Source organism: Hyaena hyaena, unplaced genomic scaffold (assembly GCF_003009895.1).
Source record: "Hyaena hyaena isolate Hyena2069 unplaced genomic scaffold, ASM300989v1 scaffold_839, whole genome shotgun sequence".
Lineage (NCBI taxonomy): Eukaryota > Metazoa > Chordata > Mammalia > Carnivora > Hyaenidae > Hyaena > Hyaena hyaena.
Genome location: NW_024081463.1, coordinates 772696 through 789869, shown reverse-complemented (window position 1 = coordinate 789869; position 17174 = coordinate 772696). Strand labels below are relative to the sequence as shown.

Genomic DNA, 17174 nt, shown 5'->3' with positions numbered 1-17174 from the left:
TTCTGTGTCTCCCTCTCTCTCTGTCCCACCCATGCTCACATTCTGTCTCTATCTTTCTTTAAAATAAACTAATATTAAAAACTTAAAAAAAAAAAAAAAAAGATCTTCCATAAGCCATTTGGCAACTATCTGACCTGAACAAACGTAAAACTATTTATAGTTTTTAAAATTATAAGTGGACTTGATTTAGGGGGACTACCCCCATCCCTAGAGACGTGATATATGTGTTATTTTTTTTTTTTTAATGTTCATTTATTTTTGAGGGGGGGAGAAGTAGAGGGGCCTGATGGGAGGCTCTAACTTATGAACTATGAGAACATGACCTGAGCTAAAGTTGGACACTTAACCAACTGAGCCACCCAGGTACCCCGACAATATATGTGATATAAATTACCTTTACAAAGTATTATACTTTGAATTGTGAAACATTAGTATCAGAGTTTTGGATAACTGATCAAGGATCTATATTATCATCATCATCATCATCATCACTTATCACTAAAAGTACCACTATTCTCGTTTCTCAATGACTGCAAGGTTTTAAACGATTTCAGGAATGGGAGAGGCTTATTTTGCAGAAGTGAAAATGGATGGGGAAAGGTCCTAAGGGGTCTTCTTACTTGCTGCTCAGGTTAAATCTAAGATTTGAAAACAAGGTACCATTTGAATGAATACCTGCCTGCACTCGATAGTTTAATTCATGGTTTCTAGAAACTGCATGAGTCACTTCTACTTCCTAAGCAAGCCACCATTATCTTCCATTTTAAAACATTTTAGTGCGTTTCTTGCCAATTACAGAAAGGCTGACAGAACAGGAGGTGAGATTCTTACTGGGATCACATTCTGATCTTGCTGATGAGAAAGAGGGTGTATGAGGCAGGAATGATGCCGTTGATAATTTAGGAAAAATAATTTTATATGCACGTATGTGTGTTACATGTATATACAAAATACAGTTATTTCATTACAATAAAGAACAGCCTTGTGCAACGGCACGAGAAAGTGTTCTCTACACATATACATACGCACACCATACAAAACTGTATGTAGAATAAAAGAACACACTACATGGAGAAATAGAGAAATATCTAAAAACACTGAAAGTAGCTCAGGGAGGTAGGGCTACGGGGGTGTCTTTTGCTTCTTTGTTCTCTCGTAACCAAATTTTCAGCAGCACGTGCATTTATCACTTGTAAGATGAAATACAGATACTAAACCGTTTGTACACAATCCTGTAAGTAGGTGGATGGGAGGACAGGTACGAGGTAAAGCCAAGTGGAAGAAAGGGCGCACATATGATGAGGAGGACAAGGACGGAGGCCCCGCGCGTGCCGTGAAATTCACAGCCGCCGCGCACGGTGGCGTGAAGCCAGTCACAGATCTCAGCTGAGACAGTGTCCAAGGCCCACACGGCACCTCAAGCTTCAATATATGTGATTCTGCTGCCAAGGCTGTGGGGATAAATCCCGACCGGGCCCAGTGTTGTCATATTCAATGACAAGGGATTTAAAAGGAGAAGTGGGTGGTAGTTTTACCCTACCATTAGTAATAGAGAAGGAAAAAAAAGCAGCGCTGATTTTTTAACTCCACAGCAGAAGCATGCCAGAACTATGGGATGAAGGAACATAACACACTATAATTAGCAAATATCTGTAAGAAGCAAAATGAATTTGCGATGGGGGAAAAATTGTTACTCTGTAAGGTAATTAAAATTTCTCTTTAAGTACCGTGAAAGGTGGGGTGGGGGGTCCTCTTTGTTCCGTGGCTTGGAGACAGAGAACGACAACTATAATCTGAAAGCATAAAATCTGCTTATGTGGCAAATGTAATAGAGAAATAAGAAAATTGCTTTTAAATCTCTAAGGAAAGCTAAAAGGCAGCCACTGAATATACGAGCGTGCCCAACAACCAAACTCCAACTTCGGTAGTGCTGAATCCTCTTCCCTGGAGAAGCCAAAGCCTTCGTGGCATGCCTGTCTCCGGTACCGGCTGCCTTAATAATACACTGAAAATCGGGATGCTAGGATTTCTGTGCAAACATTGGGCATTCTGCTAAAGCTCATCAGAATTACCCATGACTGGGGCGCCTGGGTGGCTCAGCTGGTCAAGCGTCTGACTTCAGCTCAGGTTATGATCTCATGGTTTGTGGGTTCGAGCCTCACGTTGGGCTCTGTGCTGACAGCCAGCTCAGAGCCTGGAGCCTGTTTCGGATTCTGTGTCTCCCTCTCTCTCTGACCCTCCCTTGCTCACGCTGTCTCTCTCTCCCTCAGAAATAAAAAATTGAAAAAAAAATTAAAAAAAAAACAACAACAAAAGAATTATCCATGACATCCTCTACCCACGGCTCAGGATTTGCATTACAGTGCAAAGGAATTTTCAGGCAATTTCTATCAAAAAAACATTTTTGTTGTTGTAGACCTAACTTTAATTCTTTAAAATTAAGGCTATCTTGGGGCGCCTGGGTGGCTCAGTCGTTTGAGCATCCAACTTCAGCTCAGGTCATGATCTCACGGTTCATGAGTTCGAGCCCCACTTCAGGCTCTGTGCTGACAACTCAGAGCCTGGAGCCTGCTTTGGATTCTGTTTCTCCCTCTCTCTCCACCCCTCCCCGCTTGTGCTCTGTTTCTCGCTCACTCTTTCTCTTTCTCTCTTCCTCTTTCAAAAAGAAACATTAAAAATTTTTTTTCAAAAAATAAAGCTATCTTTCCTGAGAAACAAACTGGATAATACAATAATTGTAACTTAATAAAAAAAAAAATCTAGTTTCTCTGCTAAAACAGGGTATTGTCAGTCTTTGGTTAAAGAATATAATATCTCCTTTCTTTCTTTTTTTTTTTTTTTAAATGTTTTTATTTATTTCTAGGAGAGAGAGAGAGACAGCATGAGCAGGGGAGGGTCAGAGAGAGAGGGAGTCACAGACTGAAACAGGCTCCAGGCTCTGAGCTGGCAGTCAGCACAGAGCCTGACGCGGGGCTCGAACCCACGAACCGCGAGATCATGACCTAAGCGAAAGTCGGACGCTTAGCCGACTAAGCCACCCAGGCGCCCCATAATATCTCCTTTCTTAAACTCTCTTCTCTGCACCAGCAGTTCTTAATGGTTTGGGGAAGACAGGCTCTATCATACCTAGGGAGCCCTTTCAAATTATACCTTTGACCTCTTCCACTCTGGGCAGAATGACGCCCCAGAATGAGCTGTCTCACTCATGTCTTGCTGTCGCTGCTCCATGACAAGCCAGCCACTGCACTTTCAGCCCCTCTCATGAGCAGTCAGCCTTTTAGCTCGAACTTTTGGTTCTTCGCACTGAAAATGCATTTTCAATGCCAATGTCACACACTGCAACTTCCTATTCCTTTGACACACTTCCTTCATTTGAAAAATACGTGATTATTTATATGTTGGAAGCTGTGGCAGGTAGAAAAAGCAAGGTGCAGAGGAAAGAGTTAGGTATATTCTATAAGAGACTGAGTAGAGGGGCATCTGGATGGTGCAGTCGGTTAAGCGTCCAAGTTCGACTCAGGTCATGAACTTGTGGTTTGTGGGTTTGAGCCCCATGTCGGGCTCTGTACCTACAGCACAGAGCCTGGAGCGTGCTTCAGATTCTGTGTCTCCCTCCCTCTCTCTCTCTCTGCCCCTCCCCCTCCTCAAAAATAAACATTAAAAATTTTTTAATAAAAAATAGAAAAAGAAACTGAGTAGAGAGGTACAGAGATCATTCTGAAGGAAGAAGCCTCTACTCCCTTCCAGCCCTGCTGGCGGGGTCTAGTTCACAAAGAGTGAGGGGGCAGGCCGACTGTGGCTGGAGTGATTTACCAGGTCTTTGAAAGGGCCAGAGATCTGGGATGGAAAAACAAACCAGCCACTGGAGTTGTCCTGCATCGCTTCTGAGTCGATGGAAACTGCTTTCACCACTCCCCCCATGGTCGCCTAGCTTCCTGGCAGCTGAATACAGCAGACCTGGCACCGCCCCATCCCAGGACCCAGGCCCAGTGCCACAGATGGAACGAGGGGGCTCAGGGAGCTAGGACTGCCTGCCAACTGCTGGCAACATATTCCAGCCAATAGCAGACGTGCTCAGCAATTCGCAAGATGACTCACAAAGGGAGGGGAGAAGGAGAAGGTCCCTTCTCCCTTGTCCCTGGGTCCCTGGGAGGCTATGACCTCACCACTCATAACAAGCTTTGGCACGTGCTTCTCAGTCTCAGGCTGTGGAATCAAAGACCTGCAGGAGTGCTCTCTTACTTTGGGAAGTGGGTGAGGATTAGAGTTCGTTTCTCAAGTGGCAGTTTGTCTTTTTCCTGCCTCGCTTGTTCTAGGAGTTGTCTTCTCATGACTGTGAAGACTGAGCGCAGCAGTGTTCTCCCAAACACCTGGGTGGTTTCATACCGAGGTAGACTGTCACAGAACTGGGGCACGTTGCAGTAACACAGCCACCTGTGACAAGACGAGACAAGCACCATTAATATCCCTTCAACATCCCAGATGGTCTGAAATATCCACGTATGGTGACTCTCACACCACTAACCACAGGAGAAGAACTAGGTCAGTATCACTGCCAGCTAATGAAACTTGGAAATCAGAGTCACTTGCCCCATACCAGCAGGTGGGTCCAGTTCAAGGACAACCATTCCATTCTGCACCATCGTGCGGTAAGTCCGGCAGTCAAACACACCTGGGGTCAAATCCTTGCTTTCCCACTTAACAGGCTGCATGACTTGGGGAATTTAATTATGTTCTTAAGTCTCCATTTCCTTACCTGTAGTATGGGGACAGCAATAATACCTACTTTGTTGGCTGATTATGAGCATTACAGGAGACACCATATGGAAAGTACATAGTGCAATTTGAGTTTCTGGTACATACATGGTAATTTAAATAAAAGAAGAGTTTAAGAAGGGGAAGGTGAAGAAGTCCCATTTTGAAAGCTCAGAATTCCACCATCTAGTGCTCTGAGTAAAATTTAAAATGCCTACACAGCATTCACATACCCCCGAAGCCTTGGTGGGAAGATAAAGATCTTCAAGACTATTCAAAACTCAGTCAAAACACAGGAAATAAAGAGCTTCCACCATCTGTCGCTAAGGTGCATTTTCAATGACTCAGTCTCAAACTTAAAAATGCACTGTGGCACTGCAAAAGCTGGACATGTGCCCAGGCCCAGAGAGAAACCAGGGGCTTTCTTGAGATCTGACCGCAGTTCTGGGGTACGATGGCTATGTACGGCATACAATGTAGAAACTCATTCACCCAAGAGAAGCTAGAGAATGCAAGTATATTCAAAATCAGCCCTCTTTCTTTATGGTCTCCCCGGATGCAAGGTCTCAAACTCCCAGGACCTAGCAACATGAATGTACCATGGGGGTCAGGGATCAGAAGCTTCATTGCACATCTTCATTCCTTGGTAGCAGATTCAAATATCTTTTTCCAGGGCAGGGCCTGCTTTCCAAAAATTAATACCTCTCCTCTCTGGATGCCTCCTGATGTCCTTTAAAGTGGGAGGCAGGGCTGGTTCTAATGTGCCCAAACTGGTACTGTGAAGCTCCTGATGAATGTTAAAGCCCTTAATAAAGACTGGAATAATAGTAATTAACTAATGTTTATTGGCTTTTTATCTTATTCTGCATTGCTTCATACTTCCCCTGTGTGTGGTGGTGGTGGTGGTAGTAGTGGCTCATCGTTGGGAAAGAAAACTTTCGTGTCAGTTCATCTGCCTTCCTTCAAAATTAACCTTAAAACCCTGCTACCAATTCTACTCTTCTCTCAGCTTTTCTGTCTTAATTTATACCCAAATGTCACTTTTATGGTTACAATTCCAAAATGGGACTCTTTAAGTGTTGATCTTGTCAAATCAGAAACAGTGACCTTGGTAGCAAAAAAGGCCAGGAAGGGCATTTATGTTGTTCTTCCTAAGGCACCTCACAGAGAACTGTATCACCTTCAAGGTTAGTCTTTGCTGGATATTAGTCTGTGGCCACTTAATGATGTAATAGATAGGGCTGAAGGGAGGCCAGCTGACAAGTGACTAATTACAAAACATAATAAATGTTAAGAGTTAAAGTTTACAGACCTTAATAATCAAAAATTTGGTTTCATGAGACTGAGGCCATCACAAGACTATCTGAAAAACTGAATATTTAGGATTAAGACCAGTATTGTCTAAAACAGCTGTTTATATGGATACTGCACTGACACAGGAGCCCCACGGCCACATGTACGCACCAAACACCTGGTATGTGGCCAGTACAACCGAGGAGCTTGATCTGTGATGTCATTTAATCAATTTAAAATGTACTTTTAAACGAAAACAGTGTGAAATGTTTTTCCCTTAAACATAACTTCGTTGCTTTGGTAGGACTCCATTGAGCTTTAACCATTTTAAATTGAGTGAATGAACTGAGATGTGCCGCAGGCATAGCTTACACAGTGGATTTTAAACCAGCACAAGAGAAGGTAACAACAGATGAGTAATACTTTTTCATGTTGATTACACAGCAAAATAATATTTATATACTAGGTAAAATACAGCACTATTGAAATTAACATCCTGTGTCTATTTAGTTTTTAGAATGTTAACTCCTACAACATTTTAAATTACATTTGCGACTCACATTATGTATCTATGGGAGGTGCTGATTTTGAATCAATCGAAAAAGCATTTCCATCTGTGGAAGGGTCACAGATGTCTGACAATCTACTCAAAATGGATGTTATTTCTGCTACAGCAATGGTAGGTTATAAATATTACCATAAAATCATCAAGTGTCATAAAGAAGTGTTTTACAGGCCATGCAATCTTCCCAGGGTAGGAGAAGGCAGCACAGACTGTTATGGTCTAGTGAAATGTTTCAAATAATGGGCTTCCATTCATTTACTCTAAGAAGCATTTCATAGACCATAGTTTATGCTTTTCAGCTTTGTTTTGCTTTTACTTCCAAGATTGATATTATTTTATAAATCTGTAAAGTGCACAGTATGATAAGATAGAGTCTGAGTCAATGTGCGGTGTTTTAGTGCTGGTTTAATAAAGGACGTAGTCACTGCACACAGTGGGATGAAAAGAAGAAATAGGAATTTGTGTGCATCTCTGCGCACACACTCCTCCAAACACTTAACTGTAAGGAAAGATTTTACCTAAATGACTGGTTTCAGGTCATCTAAGAAGTAGTGAAAGGGATATAGTTCATTCATTTTTGCACGCCTATAAGAATGTCATGTGTATGCAATTTACTGACACTTCAAATAACTCTCAGATATTTGACAGCATCCTGATGCTTTGCAAACACCTTGCTTTCTTTAAAATGTGAACTGGAGAACTTGAGCACAGAAGCCCATGTCATCCTACTTGCTGAAATGAAAATCCTAAGGTTTGTAGGAATTACGTGATCTCTCCTAGTTCACCTGAACTAAAGGCTAGGGTCTCCTATCCCCTAGTCCACTTTCTTTCCCTGCCTCCTAATAAATACCGTCCTAGACTTACATGCCTAATGAATACTCAGTAACATACAACAATGGTTACATAAAACTGCTTCATCAAAATCAACTTAGTTATATCAAACTTGCTCTGTATTTGTACAAAACATCTCCCAATATGTGGAATTTGAGAAACATAACAGATGAACGTAAGGGAAGGGAAGGGAAGGAAAAGTAAGATAAAAATGGAGAGGGAGACAAACCGTAAGAGACTCTTAAATACACAGAACTGAGGGTTGCTACAGGGGAGGTACTGGAGGGGAGGTGCATGGGGGGATGGGCTAAATGGGGGGTGGGCATTGAGGAGGCACTTGATGGGATGAGCACTGGGTGTTATATGCACATGATGAATCACTGGGCCCTACTCCTGAAGCCAAGACTATACTATATGTCAACTAACTTGAATTTACATTAAAAAAAAAAAAATCTCCCCAATATGCGGTGACCATTAACACCTTTCAGACAGTGTGCACAACTCAGAATCTAGGACTAAATATGTGCTGCTTCCAGTAGCAGATTCTGTTGGTCAAATGTATTTTAAGAAGTCACATTCCTCTAACACTTTATTTTCAGGTTATTTTTTCATAAAACCGTATTAGTGTACCATCACGAAATTCAGGGAACTTCAAAATATTTATTCAGAGTTTTTTTCTAAAACCAGTGATTTCTGGGAAATATATTGTTATTATTAATATTAAGCATGTTAACATTACTATGTCAGATATTTTCAACATATAAAAGTTTTCTTTTTCCTTTTTTCAGAACAGAAGTAATTTAAGCAGTCCTACTCTTCAGTCTGCATTTAATTTTTTATTGGAAAATCTTCACAAGTTAGCTCTGCAGCAAACAATCATTTTCTGGATCCAGTGTCTTCCACAGAGAATCCTGTCACCCCATTTCCAGGCTGACATATGAGCTCCAGAAGTGTTCAACCTCTTCGTTCTAATGGCTACAACTGCTGTAAATTATATGCTGAACCAGCATTTCAGGTCCTGAGGCTCACTTACACATCGAGATAAAGCCTGGTGGTGCCTGCAGCCTGTAATATTACCCATTTTTGAGAAGATTATATCAACGAGACACTATGCTGTAGTGGCGTGTGGTTTATTAAAATCCTAAGTGGTCATGACAGTAAGGTTTTACTCTGAAACAGTTACTGATTCTCAAAATTTTCACAGGTTCTCTCTACTTCCCTTTCTTCATCAACATGGCGTGACAGTGGGCAAGTGGGGGAGGTGAGTGTTGTCTACCTTCATTTCCTTATTTATTATTAACAGAGGCTCTTGGTCTACATTTCACCTAGAAATCAGCAGGTTTCAGAACTCATCAGGGTGTATTCATTCCAAACTCTCAGCAGGTTTCTTTTCACCATTGTCAGACTCTACTCTTCTGCCTTCAGCCGTTGGCTCAAGATACTGGGCTAGAAAGGAATCTGCTGCTATCTTTCTATTCCCTATTATGTTAGTTTCTATAGTCGTATTCAAATAATGACACTTTCATTCAGTTGTACATGCTCCAGCTTAAGAGTCCCACACTGGCAGTGACTGAGTTTTAGAGAACAACATGTGTGGGAGGAAAATAATGACTAGCAACTTCCCACTGCCCATTCTGTGTTCCAGACACTGTGCACAACATTCAGTACTCATGAGGCTCGGGCAGAGGAAGAAACTCAAGGTCAAGGAGGTGAAGTGACTGGTCTAGAGCACACAGAATTAGGGAGGGATGGAGCTATGATTCATACCCACTGCTCATTTCAAAGCTCAATTTCTAACTTTACTACTCCTTAAGTATTCATAAGTGCCACCCATTTTCTGCTAATTCCCAAGTGCTACATAGTATCTTTACAATTTTCTAAAATACAGAGATATCTTCCTTGCTGCTTCACATTTAATTCTCCTTCTTGATGAAACATTTTTTCCTCTGTTAGTAGTGGTAAATGCTTTTTGGCATCTGGCTTTGGCAAATATTTAGCTTTCCAATCGTCCACAGGTGGGTTTAAGACATAGATAAATAGATAAGATAGATTAGATAGATAGATAGATAGGTAGATAGATAGATAGAGATAAAGTAATCTCTATACCCAACATGAGACTCAAACTCATAAACCCAAGATCAAGAAAGAGTCACTGTTCTACTGGACTGAGCCAGCCAGGCATCCCTATATTTTTGATGGATTTATTATCTCAACTCTTACTATAAATGACAGTTAAGATAATATAGGGACTATTGGTTCATGTAAAATTCTGAAGTGAATGTACAGAAATAAAGATATAATGTTTAAAAATATTGACTTGAGGTACCTAGGTGGCTCGGTTGGTTAAGCATCTGATTTTGACTCAGGTCATGATCTCATGATCAGCTCGAACCCCGTGTCAGGTGAGCCCGGCTTCTCTCTCTCTTTCTCTCTCTCTCTCTCTCTCACTCTCTCTCTCTCTCTCTCCTCTCATGGGATTCTCTCTCTCTCCTCCTCTCTCTGCCCTACCTCACTCACTTGTGCCCTCTCTCTCTCAAAAAAATTGGTGTTGAAGAAATCTGTAATTCTTACAAAAGTCAATTACTAAGAGGAAATACTTTATAGCTCAAATTATATCTGTTATAAAAGAAGGGAAGAGAAAAAGGGGAATATGACTCATGAATATCACGTCAATGAATCAGAGAGGAAGCTTATCTTAAATGATGCTCATTCCTACATGTCATCTGCTATTATAGAAAATACCCTGGGTACAAGTGCTCTTTGGTTATCAAAAAACATTGCCTACTCTAACTCAGGAATACCTCCTGAAGCAAGCTTGATGTGGCTATAAAATATAAGAGGGAGTCAGGAGCCTCAGTTGATAGAGCATACAGCCCTTGATCTCTAGGTCAGAAGTTTGAGCCCCATGCTAGGTATAGAGATTACTGAAATAAATAAATAAAATATAAAAAATAAAAGGGTGAAAGTATAAAAAGGTAAACAGAATGGATAATTCAAGTCACTCTCTTAACAGAAAATAAATGTAGTCATCCTATTTTGTGTGGCCCATGTTTAAGATTTTCTTAAGTTAATTCTATTATTCTGCAATTCATAAACAATAAAAACAAATTCCCACATTAGGGGGAAAATGTGCAATCCAGGAATATTTGCACAGTCTGCCATAAGCCAACAGGGAAATGGTTGGGCACATTATAGTACATCAACTCAACAGACTATAATGTAACCAGTAAAGTGTTTGATATGATGTTAAGTAGGGGGATCATAAAGGATGCATATTCTATATATTTTTTCATTCTAACTAATATATAAAATATTATTTAAGGGGCAAAAACTGGAAGACAACATGTATAATAATATCAAGTGCCATCATGGTTCTGGGGCTAGGATGATCGTTCCTTCTTTATAAAAATTCTTTAACACTATCATACTCACGGTCATTGGGTTTTGTTTTTTTCTTTTTTGATTTTGGTTTGTTTTTTCAAATGAGTAGGGTTTCTATATAATAATTACAGAGTCACAGTATGGCTATCCAGATCAGTGATGTTCAACAGAAATACAATGCAAGCCACATAACTATTTTAAATTTTCCAGGAATCTGACTGAAAAGGTAAAAATAAACAGATGAAATTAACTTTAATGTCCTCTTTAATTGATTACAACCAAAATATTATCATTTCAATAATCATTATTTTTAAAAAAGTACTCATGAGGGGTGCCTGAGTGGCTCAGTCAGTTAAGCTTTGGACTCCTGGTATCAGCTCAGGTCCTGATCTCATGGTCTGTGGATTTGAGCCTCGCACTGGGTTCTGCGCTGTCAGCACGAGCCTGCTTGGAATTCTCTCTCTCCCTCTCAACCATGCTTGCTCTCTCTCTCTCTCTCTCTCTCTCTCTCCCCCTCCCCATCTCTCTCTCAAAATACACTTTAAAAAAAGTTCTCATGAGCTATTTTACATTTTTAATTAATTTATTTATCAGTTAATTAATTAATTTATTGGTATAATCTTAGAAATCTCAATTCATACTGGCCACATTTCAAGCACTCAGTAGCCCCATGTACCTATCAACTATCATACTGGATAGTATAGGACTAGGCTGATCTCTCACCACCCAAAATAGCGTGATAATAAAAAGTTAAATTATCGAAACATTCTCTCTGAATTGATGGGTGACCACAATAACCGGGCAGCCCTCTGCTCACAGAGACAGGCTGGACAAGGGCCAAGGGAAAGGAACTGAGGGTCTGATTACCTTGTGTAGTTCTCTTTGTATCCAGAAATGTCATCATTGGGAGATCGCAGTCTTCGCTGAGACGGTGCCTCCAAGTGCCAATAGTTGATGCGGTTTAGGAACATTTTTGCCAACTCAACTATTGTTTGCCTTTCTTTGGCTGGCAGGTGACTAAATTTGTACTGCACAAAGTTATTCACACCCTTAAAAGGAGGGAAAGCAATTTACTCATATAGCTTTGCAATCATACGATTTCTGAACACCCACACGGCACCATTGATGGTTATTAGCAAAGGAGCAGACATTTCTCTATTCACAAAGGCTCTTCCTTTTCCCTATTAGAAAACAGGAATGCCCAGAGGGAACTGTACCATAGATCACAGTGGATGAAAAGCGACAAGACAGAGAAGCTGTGAGTTGCTATTCTATGCCTGCTGCGTTCCTCAAACGTTAAAGAGAAAATCAAGCTCACAGGCTGAAAAGGTCAAAACCTTTGAAACAACAGAATAGGACTATTTTGTAAACTAATTCTTGCTGCACTATCAACATAGACCATATTATGATGAGGTTCCTGGATAAACATTATGTTAAAAAGGATTACCAAAATTTCAATCAAAAAGCTACTACTAGCATGTCTACCATTGAACTCAACCATCAGATTTTAAACGCTCTACTATCACTCTTTTGGCAACCTTACCAAGAAAAAAAAATTCTTATTCAGAATTAGCAGCTTTTAAAAGAATCTGGATTAATTTCATCTTTCAGCAGAACACTCCTGTCTAATCTAAGTTCAAATAAAAGAACAATGAATTCTTGTTTAATAGAGTTTGGAGACAAAATAAAATTTCTTCTACTGAAAACTGACTGATAAAAATACATTTATTTTTAGGGACTCTGATGTCCTATCTTCTATAATAATTCTCATCAAGAAATTCAGTCAAGAGAATTGGAGATTTATTTAGCCAAATAATGGTAGGCTAAAAACGGACTCTGAGGAGGGGTGTAACACCTCACAGAGAAAGTCTATCCATGTCAACAGATTCCCTAAGTAAGCCGGTTTCTTTCCAAGAATCATAATGTAACAGGAAGTCAATTTCTGGATGCAAAATCTCATTTCCTATTTGTGTTTTCTGCTTGACTTACAATGTTTCTGTCAATGCTCCTGAATTCCCTCACCTCAATAGTCTTTTTCAGATAGTGCCAAACAAAAGGACAAAGACTTAATTTTAAAACGTTAACACCAAGACAGAGCACATTCCGCTTGTTCTTTACCAACTACATGTTCTTAATTTTTCCTTCTCCAAACACACAGTGAATTCTGAGTATACAGCAACCATAAAAGACAAAAGCTAGATCATTTATTAAATTAAGTGTTCGCTTGTGATGCAAAGGGTCCCAGACAATTTCTCCACACTCAGTGAACATCTCTAAGCTGGGTATAGAAGATGGAAGGAAGACACGTGTAAAGATGGAAAGAAGATTAGGTTCACTCAGCCTTAGAGCAATAAAAAAGGGCATCTCTCTTTTTTTTCCTTTTTACCTGTTCAATACTAGGTTTTTCAAAAGGGGGTTTCTTCTCCAAAGAGCCTTCAACCACAGGTTTTCCTCTTTGTAAAATAGACTTTCTCAAGAGCTGCAAAAAAAAAAAATCATTAAGAAAATCAATGTCCCTCTCTTACACATAGACACACACACAGCCTCTGAAAGGAAGTAACCGTATTCTAATTATCTTAACTACATTTAAATAAATCCTTAAATCAATAAAAATGGGTGACCATCAGGTAACCCAAATTTGCCTTCACACCCATGACCAGAGTGATGAGAAACCAGACCCCTTTCATGTTCTGTGCAGCTGAGCGTACCAGCAATAGCCACCAGGACCCTCTCTCCTACTCATCTCCCTTCTCTCCACTATTTCCAGATTCCCAGTGACCCAGGGGCCTGGTGTGCAACACGCACACTTTGCACATGCCCATCTAGGCCAAAGCAGGTGCGCTGATGCTCCGGAGGGTTTTATCTAAACCCCTGAAAGGCAGAGATGCATTCTGCACCAGTGAGGCCAGGGGTGAAAGATGTCTTTAGCGCCGTATGCCATACGCATCATCTAGAGCCCAGGCCCTTCGGGAAGGAATTCTGTAAGGCTCTCAATTGCCAACTTTCACTGCTGTGGTCTTTTCTCATTTCCTTTCCATCCACAGAATGCAGGCCAACTGTTCTGGCATCTCAATGCCCACAAAACAAAACACTGCTCTTAATCCTTGCCACTGGAATTTAAAGCCCTCAAAGAGCAAATATCAAGAGAGAAGAGGGAACACAGTCACTAATCAAGACCTAATTTGAAAATAACTTTGGTATTGAAATCCTTTACCTTCAACCTTTGCTTGATCTTCCATAACCTTTACATAGGGACCAATCATGATATAAACACACATTTATTTAAGTTACATCTTTCCCTCCTTTCTCCACTTACTGCCTCTTCAATGGAAACAAGCCTGGCAACCATTCTCCCGGGAGTTAATGGAAACGGAAAAATGGCCAAGATTGAGGATCCCCATGTGTTCCCCCTGGACTATGTTTTACAAGGGCCTCAGTTCCTTCTAGGGGTGCCATATACATTATTAGCATGGGACATTTCTTGATCTTTTCAAGGAATTATGCCCATTTTTACAAAAATAAGTAAGCAAAAATGGTAAGTCACTATATCTGTTTCCAAGGACATGGAAAGCTTGATCATAAAATTTAAATACAAATAAATTCTGGCTGCCTACTTTCTGTACCCAGTTAAAATAAGACCTCTTGGGAACTCAGTCCACCGGGGCTTTCAAAATGGAGATAAACTAATGGATTGGGGAGTTGCAGAGTCTCAGTTTCTTCATCTTCATCGACAGAGCTGGGATAAGTGGGCAAATGAAAGACACTTAACACTAGCAGCAAGCATCAGCATCCTTCCCTTTGCCAGGCAGTCTGCATGGTTCTTTGTATGTCTCATCTCCTGAAACACTCATAACAACCTTCTGAGGTAGGTGCTGTTACTGTCTGCACTTTACAGACACAGAAACTGAGGGAGAATGACTTGCCCAAAGTCACACTTTGTATCTGATGGAGCCAGGAGTCAAACCCAGGTAGTTGAGCTCCAGAGCCACCCTCAGCTTTACAAGACAGACAGCTTTCCCCTGGGTTTATTTTCAACCTCTAAGCCTGAAGTTTTTAAAATGCTACTTAAATGTGTAATACATTTAATTTTAATTTAATTAATGAGACATATAAGACACAGGAACTGACTTTCAAAAGCTAAGGGATAGATGATGTATTATTTATTTGCCCAAAGAGTGACTCGGGGGGAGGAGGGGGAGAAGGCTGAAGAGGTTAGATTTTGTTCCCATGGGCAAACATTATTTGCGCTGTTAAAGGCGAGGGAGGTGAGAGAGAGGGAAAATGCACTTGAAAGCAGAGCAATGCTTCCTGGCCTGTCTGGTTGGTTAGAAACGGAATCAGGAGGAGGCTGGCAGGGTGGAAACTTGATGCAACGTGTACTTCCAGCAGGGTGGTGGGGGCTGCCGGGCCACTTAGTTCCAAGACAAGTAAGAGCTACCATCATGCAGACTTTGTTTTTCTTTGACTCAGATCTTTTTCCAAAGAAGCTCTACATGGCACGAACCTGCCAGGGTTCAGTCTGGATGACTCAGGCCTCACAGCCATGTCAACAAATTGTCACCTGGAGTAGCCTAGTGCCTGCTGATGGCAGTGGGGTATTCGGCCGCTCATTCTCTTTCTGCCCATGCCCCTCCTCTCTCTTTCTCCTCTCCCTCCCCTCCCATTAACATTTTTAGAACTAACATTCCCAAGGGGCACCAGGGTGGCTCAGTCGGTTAAGCAGCCTACTTTGGCTCAGGTCATGATCTCACAGCTGGGGAGTTCAAGCCCCATGTCAGGCTCTGTGCTGACAGCTTGGAGCTTGGAGCCTGCTCCGGATTCTGTGTCTCCCTCTCTTTCTGCCCCTGTACCATTTGTGGGCATGCTTGCTCTCTCTCTCAAAAATAAACATTTAAAAAATTAGAAAAAAAGAATATCTCCAAAACTTAAAAATACAATTCTGACTCCCACACCTGTCTCTTATCTATCCCCAAGCCTCCATTAGTACTCCCCCCAAAAATGAGAAGGGAAAATTATGTATCAAGTAAATTCACATTTAAAAAAAGAGGGGGGTGCAGGGGTGGCTCAGTTTGTTGGGCGTCTGACTTCAGCTCAAGTCATGATCTTGAGGTCAGTGGGTTCAGGCCCCACATTGGGCTCTGTGCTGACACCGTGGAGTCTGGAGCCTGTTTCAGATTCTGTGTCTCCCTCTCTCTCTGCTCCTCCCCCTCTCATGCTCTGTCTCTCTCAAAAATAAATAAATGTTAAAAAAAAAAAAATAAAGCTATGGGAATTGGGCACAAAATTTGCACTGAGATTCCTAGCAGCCAAAGCAAAAGAGGGAAATCAATGGAAAAGTTTTCTATCCTTGTTACACGAAATGAAGCATGGTGCTCATTACAAGAGGCAAACTTTGGGGAGCCTGACTCTTGACTTCGGCTTAGGTCATGATCTCACAGTTCCTGAGACCGAACCCCCACATCTGACTCCATGCTGATAGTGCAGAGCCTGCTTTGGATTCTCTCTCTCCTCTCTCTGTCTCTCGCTCAAAATAAACAAGTATCAAAAAAAAAAAAAAAGAGTTAAACCTTTTCTGGCTATAAGCTCTGAAAGGATTGTTTTGTTTTCTGTCTTTGCTTTTAAAAGAACCTTGTCAGTATTAAATAGTACAACATAATCAACAGTCCCTCAACAGCAAGGTGTTTTTGTTTTTCATTATTTCCTCTGTCGGCCACCTTTAAAAAATGTTATTTTTGGCAACCTGAACTTTTTGTGTCTGTTCCCACCACCAGTTCCTCTCTCACACCTGTCCATAGTGACAGCAATCAGAAACTGGGGAGGGGCACCTAGGTGGCTCAGTGGGTTAAGCGTCCGACTTCGCCTCAGGTCATGATCTCATGGTTCATAGGTTCAAGCCCCACGTCAGGCTCTGTGCTGACAGCTCAGAGCCTGGAGCCTGTCTTCGGATTCTGTGACTCTCTCTCTCTCTGACCCTCCTCTGCTCATGCTGTCTCTATCTCTCTCTCTCAAAAATAAATAAAACATTTAAAAAAAAAAAAAGAAAGAAAGAGAAACTGGGGAGACAAGGATCTGAGGAGAGCGGATGGGTGTGATCCAAGTGCAGGTTAGACAGAGTCGTGAGGAAGCAGCTACAGGGAGCCGCAGCAGGAATCGCAGCAGGAATCAGTGACTGGTGTCAAGGAGACACAGAGCACAGTGCTGAGATGCCCAAATTTGGAACTTCTTGATTCCTCCGCTCCAAGTGTGAGTGTCAAAGCCCTGGTGCCACCCTCCAACCACATCTCCTCCCACCCTCTCCCCTCGTTCACTGGGCTCCACCACACAGGCCTCCTTACTGTTCCCACATCAC

General features: G+C 41.4%; 1 protein-coding gene across 4 annotated transcripts in view; it reads right to left on the bottom strand.

The window, feature by feature from the left end:
* Positions 1 to 17174, bottom strand: part of KAT2B (lysine acetyltransferase 2B) — a 104786-nt gene that overhangs the window by 40270 nt on the left and 47342 nt on the right. For all 4 annotated transcript variants that reach the window (XM_039219703.1, XM_039219704.1, XM_039219706.1 and 1 more), the window contains exons 4-6: positions 13212 to 13304; positions 11693 to 11874; positions 4243 to 4434 (exon numbers count right to left, since the gene is read on the bottom strand). In XM_039219703.1, the coding sequence (XP_039075634.1) occupies positions 4243 to 4434; positions 11693 to 11874; positions 13212 to 13304 (467 nt within the window). The remainder of the gene's footprint in view (positions 1 to 4242; positions 4435 to 11692; positions 11875 to 13211; positions 13305 to 17174) is intronic.